At 38.3% G+C, this 19,197-nt stretch overlaps 2 protein-coding genes across 3 annotated transcripts; one reads left to right on the top strand and one right to left on the bottom strand.

Annotated features, from left to right (window-relative positions):
- Positions 1-1,583: 1,583 nt before the first annotated feature.
- zgc:65997 (uncharacterized protein LOC794398 homolog) lies at positions 1,584-4,289 on the bottom strand. The gene is made up of 4 exons (XM_044136454.1): positions 3,917-4,289; positions 2,514-2,691; positions 2,278-2,372; positions 1,584-2,056 (listed from the first exon to the last, which is right to left on the bottom strand). The coding sequence occupies exons 1-4, from the start codon at positions 4,241-4,243 to the stop codon at positions 1,865-1,867; spliced, it is 792 nt and encodes a 263-aa protein (XP_043992389.1). The 5' UTR covers positions 4,244-4,289; the 3' UTR covers positions 1,584-1,864.
- A 1,954-nt stretch (positions 4,290-6,243) lies between these two features.
- Positions 6,244-13,491, top strand: nphp1 (nephronophthisis 1). Of its 2 annotated transcripts, none has more exons than XM_044136452.1 (20): positions 6,244-6,399; positions 6,610-6,671; positions 6,818-6,878; positions 7,185-7,318; positions 7,608-7,800; positions 8,127-8,228; positions 8,411-8,574; positions 8,731-8,773; positions 8,907-8,994; positions 9,603-9,697; positions 9,841-9,969; positions 10,056-10,130; positions 10,238-10,348; positions 10,856-10,938; positions 11,136-11,212; positions 11,306-11,405; positions 12,294-12,406; positions 12,515-12,588; positions 12,718-12,762; positions 13,022-13,491. In XM_044136452.1, the coding sequence occupies exons 1-20, from the start codon at positions 6,334-6,336 to the stop codon at positions 13,298-13,300; spliced, it is 2,094 nt and encodes a 697-aa protein (XP_043992387.1). In that variant the 5' UTR covers positions 6,244-6,333; the 3' UTR covers positions 13,301-13,491. The 2 variants fall into 2 exon arrangements, with proteins under 2 accessions (XP_043992387.1, XP_043992388.1); XM_044136453.1 differs by having other exon boundaries at positions 12,515-12,629; positions 13,022-13,158.
- The last annotated feature ends 5,706 nt before the right edge of the window (positions 13,492-19,197 follow it).

Below are 19,197 nucleotides of genomic sequence, written 5' to 3'. Positions count from 1 at the left end.
AAAATTCAAATGCAAAAATGAATTGTCCAGAAAACAATACCATAAACATTCAGCAATAGGGCTCTTAGTAAGCCCCTATTAAGTCAACCTGTGTGTGATTAAATCTACAAATTGTGTTAGAAAACATTAGTGATCAAAACAAGAGAGACCATGTACAAAGCAGTGTTTGAAGTGAAACACTGCAAGAGTCTTCAGCCCTGTCCAATAGGACATTCTTCTGTCTTCTGAGACGTGAAGATCAATGTTCACATATACTTTTTATCCAGTCCAGGTGCCGCAAAAACAGAACGATTCCCTTATTTGACCAGATTTTTTTGAAAACGGCAGACAAATGTTAAGACCCTGTGTCATTTTGACGGATTACTATTCGCACCCTTGAAGACTTGATGCAGATATTTTCAATTTTACGCAGAGTACAGTGTGTCAACAACTAATTCAATCAATTCATTAAAAGAAAAATCCTGAGTATCATGCCTTACCTGAAAACTCAATTAAAACCATCCCATGTTTGAGAGCTGAGAGTGCCTTGAAGAGTTATGGATAGGATGCCTTTGCATCAAATGAAAATTAAATGCAACTGAATGGCCTTATAGCATCGTTATAAAAATTGGTAAAAAATAAATTATGACAGAATTTTCTGTCAGTCAAAATGAGATGCCAAAATGGCCTAGCGCAATCTCTGATCCAATCTGACTGAGATCGACCTGTCTTGTAAAGAAAATGGATGAACAATTTTGTCTCTCGATGTGTAAAGCTATAAGTACCCCCAAAACTTGCAGCTATAATTATCCATATCAGCTTTTTTACTTCGCTATAACTGTTGTTTTCTTTATTAATCACCAATGAAATAATAAAGGTGCTATTCATAATAGCTTCTTGTTTAATAAAAGAACCAAAGTTTTTTTTTTATTAATTCAAATTGAGTTTTATTGAACTGCAGAAAAATGTGTTTCTACAAATGCAAGCATGTTAGATTTTTAAAAAATGTTTTTGAAAACCATGTGCCATATACATTTCAGTTATTCCCCACTTCATGTTGGTGTACCATATAAAAATCCACCTACGTTTGTGGTTGCATAGCTCTAAAAACAGACTGTATTGATACACAGTGTGATATTCTCAAATAGATTATTAATTAGATTATAATTAAGCAACAATATTATATGGACATAATCAAAAGTAAGCAGTGGGCCCTTCAATCCAAAGTTTGATAGAGTAGTGAGAGAGAAAAAAAGATGGAAGGAGAGACCTGTTTATACCAAATGCTGCCCTCTTCTGGTTAAGGAGTGCTTGTGTTATTCGTTGACGGGGAAACACTGCATCACCCTGAAAACTCCAACCTCATACTTAAAAATGTTTTGGGGTTGTTTTTCTTCAAATGGGAATAGGAATCTGGTCCAAGTTCTTAATAAAAAAAACCAAAACAATACAGATAAACACCTTGAAGATGGACGTCCAAATTGGAGAGGCGGAGGAGTCTTAACCAACCCGACCCCAAATCCAACTCAGAGATAGATGCAGCGATTAAGAGTTTACTTGCACTTCTGTCAGTTCAGATCATAAACACCAAGTATTTCACAACCTTTATTTGTGAACATGTTTTTATTGAAATTATCCACATGTTGTTAAAACAGTCTTATATCTTAAAAGCCACACCTTGCCTTTAAGGATTTATTCTAACTTATGCACTTTGGTGTTGAGGTAAAGAAGAAGGTTTCTCTGTGACTTGATTATTATGTTAAAAACACCCGGTTCGTTTTCATTGAGTCAATGGTAAAATTCCTGTTCACCACAGCATGACCAGCTCAGACAGTTTTCACAAAGAGGTTGAAGTCACATCTATGCATTGTGTACGATTTTGACTCTACCAAGGAAGCTCGGTCCCGTCCCAGCTGTACGCCTTCCCGGTCTTTTCGATGCTCAGTGAATTAATGATGCCCATCAGACAGTTCACAGAGTGTTCAGCACTGAACAGCTTGTCATTTGGCACATTCCGGTGATAAGGCCTGGAAAGGTCCGTGTTAACTGTTCCCGGATGTAAAGACACACACACCACCTGGAAACAGCAGAAAAGAAAATGGAGGTGCTTAGAAATACTTTCGTCCATAATTTTTGCTTGTACTTGGATTGCTATCCGGACAAAAGTTCAGACAGAAATCAAATTTATAAATTAACAAAAAAATAATAATAATAATGACCATACCTGTGTTTCCTATTCTACTGGATAAAAACAGTAGTTCCCCAAAAATACAAAGTTGAGTACAAGCAAACGTTTACCTTGGGTCGACTGCGGCCCAGTTCTATGGACAAATTCCTGGTAGCCATGTTGAGAGCTGCTTTAGACATTCTGTAGCTGTACCAACCACCAAGACCTGGGGTGTGGCAGGGAGGTTGGGAGAAGACGAAGCACATTACATGAGATTTTACTCTTGGCTCTATTCTCTGCTTAAGTCTACACGATATGTGAAACACAAAAAAAGGGCACTGTGAACCAGACGTCACACTAAAGATACCGTTGTCTCCAATGGACCCAACTTTAGCTGTGATGTTGACGATGATGCCGCTGTGGTGCTTCGCTTTCTCTGGAGGCTGAAGACCGAAGGCGCCGCCGCCCTTCTGAAGGAGAGGGCTAAAATATTTGGCCATTACCAGGGGTCCCACCGTATTGGTCGTCAAGGTGGATACGATGCCCTAAAAAGAAAAAAGAAGGTAAAAACTGAGCTGTGATGTGCATCTTATGGATGCAAAAATGCTTTAAAAAATCCAGACAGTTATTGCAGTGTCTTACAAAAGTATTCTTGCAACTTTTGTAATGTAACATTTGGGTAATGTGACCCATTTAGTCACATTACAGCCAGCAACCTCAGTTTATAGGGACACATCGTTTTCAGACAAAAAAGGAGATTGTATTTAGCCTCCTTTAGTCTGATACCCCTAAATAAAGAAATGGGAGTAGGAGTCATCCCACCAATATTACGCCGCAAATCCACTTCCGGAGGTAGTAAAATCTGGAACTACTACGATCTGAAAGCATTGGATTTAGAAAAAAACCGTGATAGTAACATGATAAAAAGAAGATACAGCTTCAAAAGCAGTAGAAGTCTGCAATGCACACACAGTCGTCTGAGAACACATGGTCTGTGATCTATGCAGATTGATCAGCATGGTGTGATTCATGTTGCATGTTAATTGTAAGACTCTGATCTGAAAGGGGCTTACAGAAGGTCTACTCACAACTCTGTAGTTGCCTATTTAAACTGTAATCCAAAGTAAGGTCAGAGTTGATCATAGAAAGAGTCAAGAGATCAATGGTACCTTTGGAGGAGCTGCAGAAATCCACAGCTCAGGAGAATCTGTTGACAGGACAAAAGGGAGTCATGCAAAGATCTGAGTGCTTAAGGAAGAGGAAACACTTGGAAACTTATTTTTGAGCCGTGCTCTCTATCAAATTTGACTAAGCTTGAACTGTTTTGCAAATAATTGAACAAATTTTGTGCCTAGATGTGCAAAATAGGCAGAGACCTACTTCAAAAGCCTTACAGTGTTAGCTGATGTGGATCTATAGTGTGTTGAATCAAGGGAGGCTTCTTTTTCGTATTCTTTCTGATGGACTTTTACCGTACATAAAATTCAAATAAAACGCTCCGAGGTTTGTGGCTGTAACGTGCAAATAAATTTAAGTTAAAGTGGTGTCAAAACCATAACGTCCCACCCAGCCAATTTAATAAACAACCCATCAGTCAAAAGGTAATGTTATTGTTCATGTGAATCCGTGAGTTCAGAATCAAAGGAACCTCGCAAACTAAAGTGAAGTTGCCACTTAAAATATATTTTAAAATATGTTTGACATCATTTCTAGAGAAAGTTTTGACTCCAATCTTTGCAACAAAAAAAAGTGTGTCAAATCACGTTGTACCTGCGCAGAAACATCCTTCAAACTAGTTTCTCCTTTCCCGGTGGGATGAAGCATCGCCGCAGAGTTCACGAGTAGATCCACCCGACCGAAGTTCTCCTTCACCCGCGCAGCGGCTTCGCGGATGTCCTCCTCCAGGTTCACGTCCAGCTTGAGGACCGTGAGTCTGCCCCGGTGTTGTCCCTCCAGGCCCCGCAGCTCCGCCGCTCCGTCCGGGTTTCGGCATGTCGCTACGACAGCAGCGAGGCTTTTGTTTTTTAGTATGTGCTTGCAGAATTCAAGCCCCAGTCCTCTGCTGGCACCTTGAATGAGAGCGACGGGAGCAGCCATGGCACGCGTTTCACCAGCACACGTGACGTAATAAGTATCGTTTTGCTGCCTTCAAAATCACTCGACGCCTCGTATTTATGACATCTAAGACTGTGCAGAAGATCTAGGAGGCTTAAATATCTGTCTCTTTTAGCAAATATATTATAAGTTAATGTATACTTTTGATGTTCTGTCGTTGACCTATTTAAACTTTATAGAAAGTTATTTCTTAAAGACGGTAAGAAAAAAACAAGGTGTACACGAAGGCAACACGTTTCACTATTACGCCCTCTACAGGCCACTTTTAAAACCACTTATAATATTATATATGTGTACTTCATAATGGGCACGTGCAATAAATTGTATAACAAGACAACTGAAGGAGATAATTAATGGAGAAAAAAATAAATAGGAAAAACAATTAAAAAGTGGCGAATAAATAAATTTGTGAAAACTAAATTATTTACATACATAAATAATCCAATTTAACTGTTCGCTTTAGTTGAGAATATAAAGGGGAAAAAAGTCATCAGTCATAGATAAGAAAACGAGAGACGTCATTAACGTTATAGGATTCTGGAACCCACACCCAAAAATAAATAGCGACAGGTTCATGAAGAAATATTAACTTTAATCTGATTGTGGCAAAAAGACAGACAAAGATCAATAAAATTACAGACATTAAGAAAACATATAAATTCTAACTAAACTAACAAATTAGTTAGTTTTGTTACTCCTGTATCAATTCTTCTGCAATTGAGACAGAATAAATCAATTATTTGCAAGGTAAATGTGACTAAATTAATTGTTGCGCTACTTGCCTTAGCACCACCAGCCAAAAATATGACTTAATTCATTCGTCTTCGTTTCATCGGGAAATATTGAGAGGTAGTTTTCATTTTTGGTGGATACACATACGACATTGACAAGTTTAGCCCAATAGATGGCGGTAACAGCCAATGATCATTTTTTATGTAAATGCTAGTGTGACAGATTTTGTGTTTATGCACTAAGAACCAAAGACTGATAACATGCCTAATGAATAAAGGAGAAAGCGAAGAAACCCAGATATAAGCAGACCATCGACACAACATCCAAAGAATGACAATATAGGAATAGCATTTATAATTCCGGATTTAGATATTATGAGAAATAAAAGAATAACATACAAATTGACAGTGTATACAGGTGAACAAATGGCTATGGCTTTAGAATGTATTGAGGAAACAAGAGAGAGGGAGGTTATAATTTGTTCAGATTCAAGTAGTGCATTAATAAGTATTTTAGAACAAAATTCAGAATCAAGGCAAGATATTATATTTGATATTAATCATTCAATGTTTAGGATGAAAAATAATGGGTCTCGGGTCAAATTAGTTTGGATTCCTCCCCACATTAGAGTAATAGGAAATGAGCTGGCAGATAGTTTTGCTAAGAATGCAGCCAAAACTGTATTGTTGATTTAAATATTGAAACAAGCAAAAATGAGGTTAAAAATATTAGTAAAATGTATATTAAGGGAAAATGGCAGGAACAGTGGGATAAAGGAAGCAATGCCAGATTTTATTATAGCATCCAAAAAAAGTTGGAGAATTTAGGAAATGTAGCAGGAATAAAAAATAAGAGGACGCTATATCTAGATTAAGGTTTGGACATACAGGTTTAAACAGTACTCTTAAAGTAATTAATAAACATAGCACAGGTTTTTGTAGTTATTGTGGGAAATTAGAAACAATACAAAATATTTTTTCAGAATGTAGTAAGTATGTTCAGGAAAGGGAGGAGTTAATTAGAAATTTAAGTAGGAATAAAAATAAATTAAATGTTAGAATTTTGCTTCAAAGATCGTCTGGGGATGTAGTTTTTAATAGTATTTTTAGTTTTCTAAGGAGAACAGGTATTATGGGAAGGTTATAGTGAATTAGCATCTGATCCACACTCCAGTCCAGAAGGTGGCGGTAATGCACGTAAAAGTTGTTTGCCAACCGCCATAAAAAAAAGAAGAAGAACATCCAAAGAAGAAGTCAGTTGCCTAGCGACCAGCGGAAGCATAATAGCCGAGCTAAACGTTCGGCTAACAAAAGGTGTTTGTGAACCAAAAGAGCCCTTAAATGCCTCCGAAAAGGCGAGGACCGCTGCAAATCGCACAAAGAGAAGTGGACGAAGTCAAAAGACAGGTTTGTTAGAGAAAGACGCCTTAACTTTGTTACAATTTATTCTTCAAACGATGATTTTTAACGAACCTCAGCTAAAGAGTAGAGTTTTTGTTTCTGAAGCCATAGCCAAATACAGTGTTAACGCAGACTTAAATAGGTCTGCAACATATATTTTTTGTACAATTGAGACTTGACTGCGCATAGAGTTTCATTGTTTTTGCTGTGAAACAGCTTGACAGTCTGGAAAAGAGTGTGAAGAGCCAAAGTGGATCCAAAGAGGAGGCACTGCAAAGGTGGGCAGTTATAAAGGACTGTTGTTAGCCATATTTCTGCTCCTGCCTTCATTTGAATTTAAATGTTATTTAATTCCTTTCATCTAGTCTCAATTTTGTTTTTAGCACATTGATTTATTTGGTTTAAATCTGAATATCGTGAACAGATGTTACGAGTTGCAAGTTTCTGCAGAAAAGACTCTAAAGACTCTACAGAATTTGACAAAGGTATGTATCCTGTTATTAGACATATTAAATGATATTTGGGAACCGCACCAGTATAGCTGGTATTATATTTACCTAAATATTAATATACCTTACTTCTTAAAGATATTCATCTTTCAGAAAGATGAATATAATAATACTCATGAATACTCTCTGTGACACAGTTCCAGTAATACATTTGCAAGAAACATAATGCACTACAGCACTAAATAAATGAAAAAGAAAATGAAAGTTTTAATTTTATGGTCCATCTGTGTCCAAGTTGTCACTAACTTGACTTTGTTGATTTCTGTTGATTTTGTTTTTCAGGCTGATGAGCTGGCTCCAGTGGGAAACTATGATCAGAGGAAACTAGAAGAGGAGAGACGTCTGCAAAACATCTTGGAGCGTCTGGTCACCCTGTCTCTGGAGCTTTCACCACCAGGCCCCAGTACTCAAGCTGCGTAAGCTCCAATATGTATACTTCAAGTAAATAATAAAATAACAGACGTATTAATAGACAAACTAAAAACGCTCAACATTAGATTCATAGTTTACATCTTGTACACACATTTTTCTTATGTTTTGTCTGATTTGTTTGGCATATACAGTAGGATGTGTTGGAATTTTTACAAATTTTATTCATTCACATTTTTTCATTGTAAAAAAGTATGCTTTGTTTTGCCAATACATAAATAATCCTCAATTCTGATTCTGATTTTTTTTATTCCCGTTTTTGTTTTGTACTTGTAGCAATGTTTCAACAAAAGATATTGACCACAATAGTGACGATGACGACAGCAACAATAATTTTGAGGAAGACAGTGATGGTAAAGATGAAGGGGATGGAAGTACGCCTGAAAAGTCGCCCTCTCTGTCAGCCCCTCAAATCTACAAGGTCCTCAGCGATTTCAAAGCAGAGCAGGAAGGAGATCTGTCTGTTCGGGTAAATGGCCGTATGTCTGTCGACAGCTTTGCAGGCGATGATGCAGAAAGTTTTGGTAGCTAGTGAGAGAAAATTATTTCAATATCCTATTTAAGATTGCCAAATTCTTCCTGCCTGAATTAAAAATCCCCTGCAACACGCAGTAGAAAGATAAAACTCTGGGATAAATGTTTCATAATAGAAATAAGTGGATTCTGTCTGCTTTGTGGCTCTTTTTTTTCCCCAATGTTGTCTTGATCATAAGTTGTTGCATACTTGGAAGCCTTTTCCTGTGATTTCGTCACTAAAGCTAAGGCGCATTTCTTGAAATGTTCTTACCTTTTCAGAAAGGAGAAGTGTTGAAGATAATTAAAAAGACAGCAGATGGATGGTGGCTGGCTCAGGACAAGATAGGGAACAGAGGAGTTGTTCCTAAAACCTATCTGAAGGTACTGCAGAAATCCAGAAAACCACAACTGTTTAAATTCCACCAGCACTTACCTGAAAATCTGAATTCAAAGTTTGTACCAAGAACATTAAAATAGAACCTGCTGGTGTTGTAACTTTTTTATGCTTTTTTTTTTTTTTTGATAAAGTTTTTCCTAATGTTTTGTATTTTGATCTTTCTTAGATTGGCGTTGGTGTAAATGATGAGCATGACGAAGATTCAGATGAGGATTCGGATGAGGATGAGGATGAGGATGAGGATGAGGATGAAGACGATGACAAAGATGACGAAATCCAGCAGTCGGAACAGGAGGAAGATGAAGATGAGGTCGACGATGAGGACAAAACGTATGACATCATATTGTCAGTGTTTCTTGCTTCTGGATGTTCTCCAAATTATTATGAGATATTGTAAAAAAAAAAAAAAAAAAAAAAAGGAAAAGTAATCTTACCAGCCCTGTTTGTTTATTTGTTTTGCGTTCATCTTGCGTTTGTTTTTCACAGCAAAGCTTCTAACTGGTCGACTTTCAGAAAGGCTCTGACGGAGGTAAAACTGTGTATCTGGCATAAATATATATTCTCTACCTTCTGATGGTATTGGTAATATTACTATCTCCAAATAAAAGCTTAATTTATTTATTTTTTAATTACATGACATTAATTGTATGTGCTTGTGACAGATTGATACAACAGATGTGCTGTCAGCAATGGGAGCCATTCCTTCAGGATTCAGGCCATCAACTCTCAGTAAACTCCTGACAGAAGAAGGTCATTATACATCTAGTGTTTCTCTCTCTGTGTATGCACAACCACTGTCCTTATCAAGCTGCAAAACTCTGGTTTACATGAGAACTCGTTTGGATTTTGTAAAATATTAAACTCCCAAACTGTTCTGTTGAAACAAAGGTGAGCAGATTGATTAAACTGGCATGATTCTGCAAGAAGCTCCTTGTCGAAAACGTGGCTCTGGATCAATTCAGACAATTCGTACCCAATTTGCAGCCACATGTGATCATATAGTCCCTTCAAACCTGTAAAGAAATCATTTTGAACACATGTGCTTAAAAATTGTTAGTTTCTTTTTTTATTATTATTAATTATGGAGACCATCATAAAAATGCTCAAGTAAAATCTCAATCAAAACAAACAGATTTGATAAAATAGCTAATCTAAAAATGGTGGCTTAGAGTTTTTGCTGCATTTTCCAGCTGTGTGTGGTGCATGGTTTTATACACGATCATAGGTAGATGGAGGGTTTGTGAATAATCAATGGGAAAATGTCATCGTTAGTAAGTGTAACTCTCGGTAGGGAAGCCGTTTTATATGTATATTGTTTTATTAAAAAGTGAAACTTCAATGTTTTTGTCTTTTTAAAGGGGAGCGATATAGAGGAAGTCATTATATTCAACCTGAGCTCAGCCAATCACAGCTTTCCTTTAAAGATCTCTTCTTAGACCCAGACACCGGCAGGGTGAGTGCTTCTCTGTGCATGTGTTTATTCCTGCACAACCGTCATAGTGTTTAATTTAACCATGTTTCTTTCTAGAGTTTGCAGTATTTACCCAGTTGTGACCCATTCTGACAAGAACAGGTCATTTTTGTTAACTTGTGCAGGTCCGTGCTCGCCAGGTCAGGAACTGTGTTTGTTTTAATTTGTGGAGCTGCAAGATGATTCCCACTCCTGGGGTCGGAGTTCAGGTCCTCAGCAGACACATCCGTATGTGTGCTTTTGATGGAACGCAGGTAACAGGCCTGTTCTCCGTTACGTACAGCATAGTTTTCCTCTCTGTATGTAATTTATTTAAACAAGACAGTAACGTATTTTCCAGGTGTTGAGCAACATCCACACGGTGAGGGCGTCGTTCACCTCAAAGGACCCAAAGACATGGAACTTCTCTCCGAGGGTATGAGAGGACTGAGGCTGCCACATCATAAACACTGAACAGTAAGATCAAGTTGACCTCTGTAGAGGCAAAGATCTTTACTCATTCCTGCATTTTACGTTTGTCAGATGACCAGCATCTTGCCAACTATCCTGGACGGAGACTGCTTCCTTCGCTGCAACTCTTCGTCTCCGAACATTGGAGTTCTTTTTGAACTTGGAGTTACGTTTTTGCGAAACGTAAGTGTTCATGTGTGACACGTGAAAGCACAATACAGCAATTTTTTATTATGTCATGTAAAATTCACATTTTTCATATAAAAAATTTTTTTTGTCTGTACTGCTTCTTAAAGCAAAGTGTTTTTTGGTGTCTGGAAAATGAGCCGTTTCAAAACCTTCCGAATGTAACGTCATAAATCATCAAGCACTGCCTCTACATTCTCGTTGGTTGTGCAGGAGGCTCCATTTCTGCTTTTCAAAGCCGTACGTTTGCATAATTGCGCAGCTGTTTGCATCCATTGTCATGTATGAGTATGAGCGTTGAGGTTAGGGACGTGGCCTGCAGCAGCTTACTTGGATTCTAAAACAGCTCATTCTGACAAGAGATCAAAAAGCATTCTTATTATCTAAGAAGGATTTTGTGAAAAAAAACCGTAGTAAATCTGTTTTGTATATCTCATAGGCCTATCCTTGCCTGTTCAAGGAAGCATAGTAGGTCACCTGTAAGATGTGATGTGTGATTTTAAGTCGACAGGTGAGAGAGGAGACCTGAGCTGTGGTTGGGCTTTCCTCAAACTAACTGATGACAGTGGAAATCCACTCCAAAACAGGTAAACGAGAAGAGATGTCGATGAATTCAAGTAAATATACAGAACTTGTTTGCACCTCAGTGTAAAAGTAGTTAAAAGCCGGAAAAGTAAGCAAATTTTTTTTTTTTTTTTTTTTTTTTTTACGAGAGCTGCAGAATTTCCTACTGAGAAAATCCAGTCTTAATTGAATTGAATATTTTGTCCAATCTCCTGCATAGGACCTATGAATTGCCAATAAATGGCGGAACGCCATATGAGAAGAATGTCATGTTGGAAGCACCCGTTTCGAGAAGATGTAAGGAAAAGAAGCCAAACTTTTAAAAATGGTAACAGATGATCTCCAAACAAACAAAAAACATTGATTTTGTGTCTTTTCTCGACTTCCTAGCTCCTGGTGGCGTTTTTCAGCAGATGCTCCAGGCCCGACGGCAGCCCAAACTGATTGTTAAGTTGAAATCGGCAAGCAGTCGGACCAGACTGCAACTCAGGTGGGGGCGGGGGGGGTTTGGGGAGGAGGAGAATCGGCGAGAAGAGCCAGGTGCCAAGCTAGAACACATGCAGGGCGATTACGTGATCAATAAATCACTCCAAGTCTCAGTCAGACACATTCCTGGCTCCGCTTGGATTTATACGTGTGGGCGATTAGGCTTAAAGTGACAACAGACGCATTGTAGGTGCCAGAATGTTTCACACTTAATATTATTTCAGACTAACTTTAAAATAGATTGCTTTTCTCCTGAAACATGTTCTGTGATGTAAAACTTACAAAACTGGACTGAGACACCTCACTTACAATTTATTTTAAGGCTTTTTTTGGCAACTGTCGCAGCACCAGGTCTACCAAGCAATGCTCCTAAAAGCTTGGCAAACTATGCTATAGAACATTTTTCTTTTCTTTTTCTTTTTTTTCTCAGAAACACTAGCTCAACTAGCCACCAATCTTGCTTAACTCACCATGAGACATTGGCTGGCTGAAGCCTTTCCTCTGCCTACGTCTCCCAGGATGCTGTGCAGTCCTGGATTGGAGTTCAGTGAATATTCTATCAGATCGGATGTATTATCTATTGATTTTGATCAAGTGTCTGTCGCGGTATATAACGTTATTGATTTGAGTTATCGACTCAGCCTTAATAGAAAGCAAAACATTTAGTTCAGTTTATGGTTTATTAACATGTCAGACGGGCTAAGAGTGCTGTGATTTTTCTATTATACAGTTGATCCTCAATACAGTTCTTCTAGAAATTGTGAACACAGTGTAGAATGTGTCGCATTTCATTTTATCAACAAAACATCCAAATGTTTGGTTTTCTTCTCACTATATTGTTGTATTTCCAGTTGCTGGTGTGGATGAGTGACACGTTCATGTTCCTCCTCAGTCTCCTCCCAGACACTCTGCTGCACTGTCTGAGCTGTGTCCACCTGCTGGTCCTGCACCGCCAGCTGCTGGCCGACACGCTGCTCATGGACAGACCCACCATGCAGAACGCAGGCAAGACTCTGACAACATTAATCAGACAAAAATAAATAAATTAAAATACTTTCAATTGGCCACAGCTCCAAGGTGATACCATCTCTTACCTATTTATCTCTGCCGTAGATCTTATATGCAGTCCAATACTTTCAACTTTCCCAGCGCTGTTGGACCAGACAGACCTGCTAGATGCCCTCAGGGTGAGAAATGAGGGAACTGTGGTTTACTGTCACCAAATTAGGTGCAGTTTTTTTGTCAAAGCACAACCATAAACGGTTCCTTTAAATGACACTGGTTTGAAATATTTTTTTGTTTGTTTTTCTTCTCAGAGTGCCTGGCTGGAAGCTGAGACCAATATGAGCAGAACGCAGAAGGTTCGCATACATTCTTGATAACATTTGATGCAAGTGAGAAGCTTGGTTAGGTTGTTGCATCATAAATTCTTGTTTGTTTTTTTAAAATGCAAGGACTCTGTATGCGCAATCGCAGGAACAGCCTGCAGGTGGTGCTGTAGATTTAAGTGAGGAAGCAGAAGAATGATGTGGAAAATGAATCTGTACCGTACTGCATTTTAGTGTGTGCATAATTGAATCAAATGTAGCAATAAAACAAAGTGTGAATCTCTGTTTGCAGAGAGACCTGTCATATCTGAAGCAGGAGTTTAGTAAAGTCTACATGTCGTCGGTGTACTACCTGCTGCACACGCCCTCTCTGCCCTGCTATCGCTGGGCTGACCCCCCCTCAGAGGAACAGCGGGCCAGGGTCATCTACAGCACCTTGGAGGCTCTGAAAAACTCCCAGCAAGCCACCGGCCAATCAGCATCCCCAGGAGTCTTTTTTGACTCCTCTCATTCACATCTTGCTTTCGATGTCCAGGAGTTGACCTTTGATCTCCTTTCCGCGAGACGGTAGCGATGTCATCGCCTCCAGGACTGAAACTGCGTGCCAACTGAGATTGGCCGGGCTGGATTTAGGAGGATGCAGCTTTTCTGGGCTGAAGCCAGCTTTTACCCATGAACACACAAGTGGACTGTTGGTTTTGAACACTTTGAAGGTTTTTTTTTTTTTTTTTAGGGACTGTCCAAATAAAAATAATTTGTTCTAAAACAATCTGTGTAGTTGTCCTTCCTAAAACATTCTTTATAAACTAGAGGAAATTGCTAGAAGTATCTTACTCCAAAAAAAAAAAAGATCCGAAATGCCATGGCAACCTGTAAGGTGAGGTAAGTACAGAAACACTTAAAACAAACTTGTGAAGCATCTGCTTAAATCTTACCGTTACAGGGGTCAGGGTGGAGGCCGGGCTACGACATCATAGTTTTAAATAGTTACCTATTCTTTACATACGTTGGGGTTTTTTCTGTTGTGCTTCTCCAATATTTTTACTGGTGTGGTCTGGACACTCCTATGGAATTTTTCTGGGAGTGCTACTGCCAGGTTATTGTAAAATGTACTTCAATTTGTTCCCCCCCCAAAAAATGTAAACCATGCCAGTTTTGGATTTTGTAGCAGTTTTAAATGAATATAATAGTAGTATATCTACTAATAGTCAATATTATTATTAAAAAAACAGAAAACGGTTCATGTTATAAATGCTTTTACATTTATATGTTTTCATAATAAGCTATTTTTAACAAACCCAAGTAATAATCTCAATTAACAGACGTTCTTAAAAGATTTTTCAGCCGGTTTAGTGGCTTTTCTACCAATATCCATTCTTGCACATATTACAGTGTGATTTTGTTGTCTAGATGTAATAAAAGCAGTAAAAAGTAACAATGTTTGCATATTTTATTGTTCGTTTTTTAATAACATCTTAATAATAGAACTTTTGTTGGCATCAGATGTTGGTTTGCTCCAACATTTACCTGAGCTGCTCTTTGTGTCCTTTGACAGGTCATTGAGAAGCTCCAGTCTTCTCCACCCTTTAGTTCAACATCAGTCATGTGTGTGTGGGTAGTGTAGAGTTACAGGACAGCAGAACAGTGTTTAGAGTTAACAATTAGCTGACGTGGGTTTTTTTTTAGCCGGGTATAAAAGCAGAGGAGCAGTGGCAGGTTGGTCCAATGTGAGCTCAGATGCTTACGCTCACACATATAAACGCTACAGAAAATACGTTGGAATACATAAAAATCATATACAGTAAAGATTAATGACTGTCTTATAAATGTTTGATTCTTGCTCGGACATTTGTAATACATTATTTATTGAAACAGTACACCAAAATAAAAATGATGCAACGTTTGTACTTATTTGAAAACATATTTCCCAAAAAATGAGCTTCAACATACAAAAAGTTAGCACCACAACCGTTGATTCTCTGTATCATGTTAGCGATTTACATGCTTCTAATCTTAAAATTAGCACATTTAACACTGAACTTAAGGGAAGGTCCAGCTGATCTGAAGGGCAGCTCAGATATCCACATGTCCATGAACGCACCTCTGAGTCCCAGCTCCAAACCCTGGAGTGGTTCTTCTGTGTACAGATGCACTTAGAAAAGAGTCTTTACGAGTTTCTGTGTTTGCAGGTGAATCATATTTCACATCCTGTATTTCCACATTCCACCAAAAGTTATCCCTCTGCTTATTATTCAGTGTTTACTTCTTGTGAGAGGAGTGGTACTTTGAGAGGACAGAAAGTCTGATTACCATTGTTAGCTGGAAACATTGAGACGCTCTCACCCAGTTCTGCCTTTGTGCCTCAAGACAACCATTGTCAGTGGGGAGGAGGCAGAATGTCTGGAGAGGGGAGACAAAAACCCTGGGGGACAGGGAAGTGAACACTTTCAACCAAACCAGGAGAACTAATAAATACATTTTCAATAATATTTATTCAATTAAGGTATGTGGCCGGAATAAATCACAGATTAAGAGAGGTGGCAGGAGCCATTTTGACCCGTTCCTCCTGACAGAACTGGTGTTAAGGAACCAGGTTTGTAGGGTTCCCTTGTCGGCACACCTTCTCAGTTTTGTCCACTAAGACTCTGTTGGACAGAGGACGTTGTGATGAAAACATCCAAAAATAGACTTTTTGTCCTTCTGGACTAGTGTCTACTTGAAACATCCACTCGTGTCCGAGCTTCAACTGATGCACTTCAAAGTTTCTCATCATGTTGTTTTCCCATGATGCTGCCAAATTTAATAAGTTTCTCCTTTCCCTTTGTGCTTCACTGTTGCTATGATGTTCTTCATCTCCAAATGTAACAATGGTCATAATTTCCAGAACATTGATTTTAATTTTCATCAGACCACAGGACATGTCTCCAAAAATGAAGGTCTTTCTTCCCTTTCTCTCTTTCTCTCTCTTTTTTTTGTGGAGTAATAGCTTCTTTTTCGCTGAGCGGTCTTTCGGCCCATATTAGTGTAGGCCCAGTTTTCCTGTCTTACAAGCTTCAGTCAAACTTTTCACAAGGACATTTTCCCCCTTTGTTATGGGGTTAGTTTATACATTTCACTCCAAAACAAATACAACTCTGGGACACAGAACCCGTCTCCTTCCTAAACAGTGTGAATAAACCAATGTCTCGCCTTCAGGCGTCTGGAAAATGCACCCAAGGATGAGCGAGACTTTATAAACCTTTACACATCAAGCCTGATTTAATATAAATCCACTGATGTTCAAGGGTTTCCCAAGCTGCATAAAGGCATACTAAAAAAGTGTTTTTAATACAGAAATGCTTGATGAAAAGTACTTTTAATATATTCACATTGTACTTTTAAATTTGACGAGCAAACGTCATAGGAATGCTATTTGAATGAGACATTGATGGAACACACAAACAGGAATCAAGATTGTTGATCTGAGATTTGGATAAGGCAATAGTGTTTCTTTCGCAGAGGTCAAAGGTTAGCTACAGAATCGTTCCACTGGAGCTTAGAGAAACTCACCAGAGCAAAATTGTACAAACACAAAGGCATGTCATGTTAACATTTGGTTTGTGCCGCCTTTTCTTATCCGCTGATCGTCATGCCCGAGATCACAGCGGAAAGGTCTTGAAGTTATTATGTTTTCCTACATTTTTCACTGATGGAATGCGCAGCGTTTTGAGGAGGAACTTTTTCAACGTGGCCTTAATACACAATGCATTCTTTGTCGTTCCCCGTGGATGAGCGTTACACTGCTGAGCGACACCTGACCCTGACAAATATCTATTGTATTTACTCAGAGCTGGCAACGTTCCCATAGAGGTGCGTGTGTGTGTGTGTGTGTGTGTGTGTGTGTGTGTGTGTGCGCGCGCGTTTGTTTCTAACACCTTGTGGGGATCATGTTCCTGACACATACAACATTTTGGGGACCCACTGCTATTTGGGGGGACTGAAGCCTGGTCCCCACAAGGGGAAACGCTGTTTTGGGTCAAGGGTCAGATTTAGGACTGAGATGTGAATTGAGTTTTGTTTAGGGTTGGGGTTAGGTATGTAATGGGTAGGGTTAGGGTAAAGGCAAGGCTAAGGTTTAGGCTGTAGAAATGAATGGAAGTCAATGGAAAGTCTCCACAAACATGTGTGTGTGTGTGTGTGTGTGTGTGTGTGCGGGGGTGTGTGTGTGTGTGTGTGTGTGTGCGTGTGTGTGTGTGTGTGTGTGTGTGTGTGTGTGTGTGTGTGTGTGTGTGTGTGTGTGGTTGGTGGGCTGGTTGTAACCAGAGCCAAATGCAAAGAGCCAGTGCAAGGTGTGTTTTTAACACAGCTTGTTTCAATGTGTAAATACAAGCACAAGATTGTTGAATCTTATCATTTGAAACACATAGTGGACAAAATCGACAGTAATCCAGAATACCATGGAGATCCTTGTGGAGATTTCTTTCACAGATGGTGAAAAATATAATCATGCTGAGTTTATTAGGACCCACAAATATGTAGCATTTAAACCACCAGCAAACGGAGGAAGAACCTAGAATTGTGCATCATTTGTTGTAATATACGAGATGGGTTTTACTTTTTGAGGTTGCCGAAATGCAAAACCAAATTTTTTGCTATGGATTTAGGTTTTGATGGACTTCTTTTGAATTTTGTTAATTGATTTACAAGGGCTGTCAACGTTAACCCGTCAGTGCTACATAATGCAGATTAATCACGTTACCTTTGAGATTACATCACATCACATTTGACCCAAACGCCTCTCTCCAGCGGAGGGTGACGTAGTTCAAAGTAGCGCGCTGAACAGTCTTGTACCGCGGTCATCAGTGGATAGGCTCAAACCTGAGTGGAAACATGAGTGAAGAGAGTCAGTGGGAAATATTGCTTTTTTAAAAAAAAACACAGCGATGGATATTTGCATAAAACCAAGGTAGTGATGAATTATCCTCCCACTGAAGCACAAGCAGTTTTATAAATTACGTTTGAAACAAAATGGCTTCTTTTAAACCATCCTGAATGTGGAAACCGGGAAGACGGAAATATTTGGTTTGAGACAACAAAACATTTTTATAAACATTTTTTGAAAATGTGCATCTTTTATTTATTATTATTATTATTATTTTACATTTTAAACTTACAAAGTTGAGTAATTGTAATTAATCACAGGGCTACAGTTTGATTAATCTGTTTTTTTATTTTTATTATTGATTGGCAGGTCTGTAATTTACATATAGCAACCCACCTTTGAGCTAAAACAGGAAATGACACTGAAAAAATGTAAATGTGACAGATGCTGCTCAGATTGTATAAAAATGTATTTTTGGACATATGTGTTCATTTTCTTTGTTTCTGTTAATTTATATATGTGAAAAGAAACCAAAAGACTCTGAATAGAGTAATATTTTCAGACATGAACACAAACTAAACAAAACAAACATGCATATAAGCATCAATCTGGTCTATATGACATAAATGCTGTTTATTTAATTAGTCAAAAAATGCCACCAAATTGCATCAAAATGAATGTATTCCCCAACACTTAGGATATTATAAATTTATAGCCATCAGAATTACACTTAGTAGAGCTTCTTATAAACTTGGGAGTATTGATTTACCCACTTGATGTCAATTATAAAGATCAGGTAATTTGAGTCACACCCCAAAGCAGCCTGTAGTCAAGTAGCAGCATTTCACATGACATATGCAAAAACATATCCACATTATTAAGTTAAATATTCCAGCGTTGGTCTTCAACTGAGAGAAACCATGGTATGAAGATGGAATTCAAAAATATTCTTTCAAATAAAAGTCTAGAAAATGGGTTTTCTAGACTTTTGCCCTCTTGTTATGCACTTTTTGCATCGTTGCTCTTTGGTAGGTTCAACAGTCTTGTAAAAAAAAAAAAATTATGTTAAAAACAAGATAAGTATCAAGGGCATCTAAATACAGAAAAACAAACTATTTTTACTCTGCATCAAAACCAGGATTTGATATTGTTAGGATAATTATGTATTGTTATCATTCTTACATTTGTAGGTTTACTAGTTTGTTTTTCATTTATAGGTTTAGTATTCACACCCCAGAAAGGAGGAGTTTGTTAAATTGTGTGAAAGACAAAACTTGCTTTTTCCTTAGACCTTGAAGCTGCAGCTGCTCTCTAAATCTAGGGATACTCCTTAAAGGGCCAGTGTGTTAGTTCCTATGTTACCTTTCTCTATCTTCTTTGAGTTATTACCTTTACATTCCATTCCTGCTCTGTTCTGTAATAAAAAGACTTGTTCTGATGCAGAGAGTCAGAACGCATGGTGAACACCTTGGAGAAGTGGTTTGCTATGTTTTCTCCTTCTGCAGAAGCTTGGTTGAAAACTCATAAACGTTGTCTGTGGTTCTCTTTTTATGTAGGTTTAGAAAATACCTATCAGATATGTCTAACTTTAAGTGAAGCGATATCTA

The sequence above is a fragment of the Gambusia affinis genome, linkage group LG13 (genome assembly GCF_019740435.1).
Source record: "Gambusia affinis linkage group LG13, SWU_Gaff_1.0, whole genome shotgun sequence".
In the NCBI taxonomy this organism is placed as follows: Eukaryota; Metazoa; Chordata; class Actinopteri; order Cyprinodontiformes; family Poeciliidae; genus Gambusia; species Gambusia affinis.
The sequence above is the reverse complement of the archived record's forward strand: the minus strand, read 5'-3'. Positions and strand labels throughout refer to the sequence as shown.

Coding starts and splice junctions, on each gene's coding strand:
- zgc:65997 (XM_044136454.1), bottom strand. CDS start 4,243: ATGGCTGCTCCCGTCGCTCTCATTCAAGGTGCCAGCAGAGGACTGGGG. Junction 2,692..3,916: donor TGAAGGATGTTTCTGCGCAG/GTACAACGTGAT, acceptor TTTTCTTTTTAG/GGCATCGTATCCACCTTGAC. Junction 2,373..2,513: donor TGGGTCCATTGGAGACAACG/GTATCTTTAGTG, acceptor GCCACACCCCAG/GTCTTGGTGGTTGGTACAGC.
- nphp1 (XM_044136452.1), top strand. CDS start 6,334: ATGCCTCCGAAAAGGCGAGGACCGCTGCAAATCGCACAAAGAGAAGTG. Junction 6,400..6,609: donor TGGACGAAGTCAAAAGACAG/GTTTGTTAGAGA, acceptor GCTGTGAAACAG/CTTGACAGTCTGGAAAAGAG. Junction 9,698..9,840: donor TAGACCCAGACACCGGCAGG/GTGAGTGCTTCT, acceptor TAACTTGTGCAG/GTCCGTGCTCGCCAGGTCAG.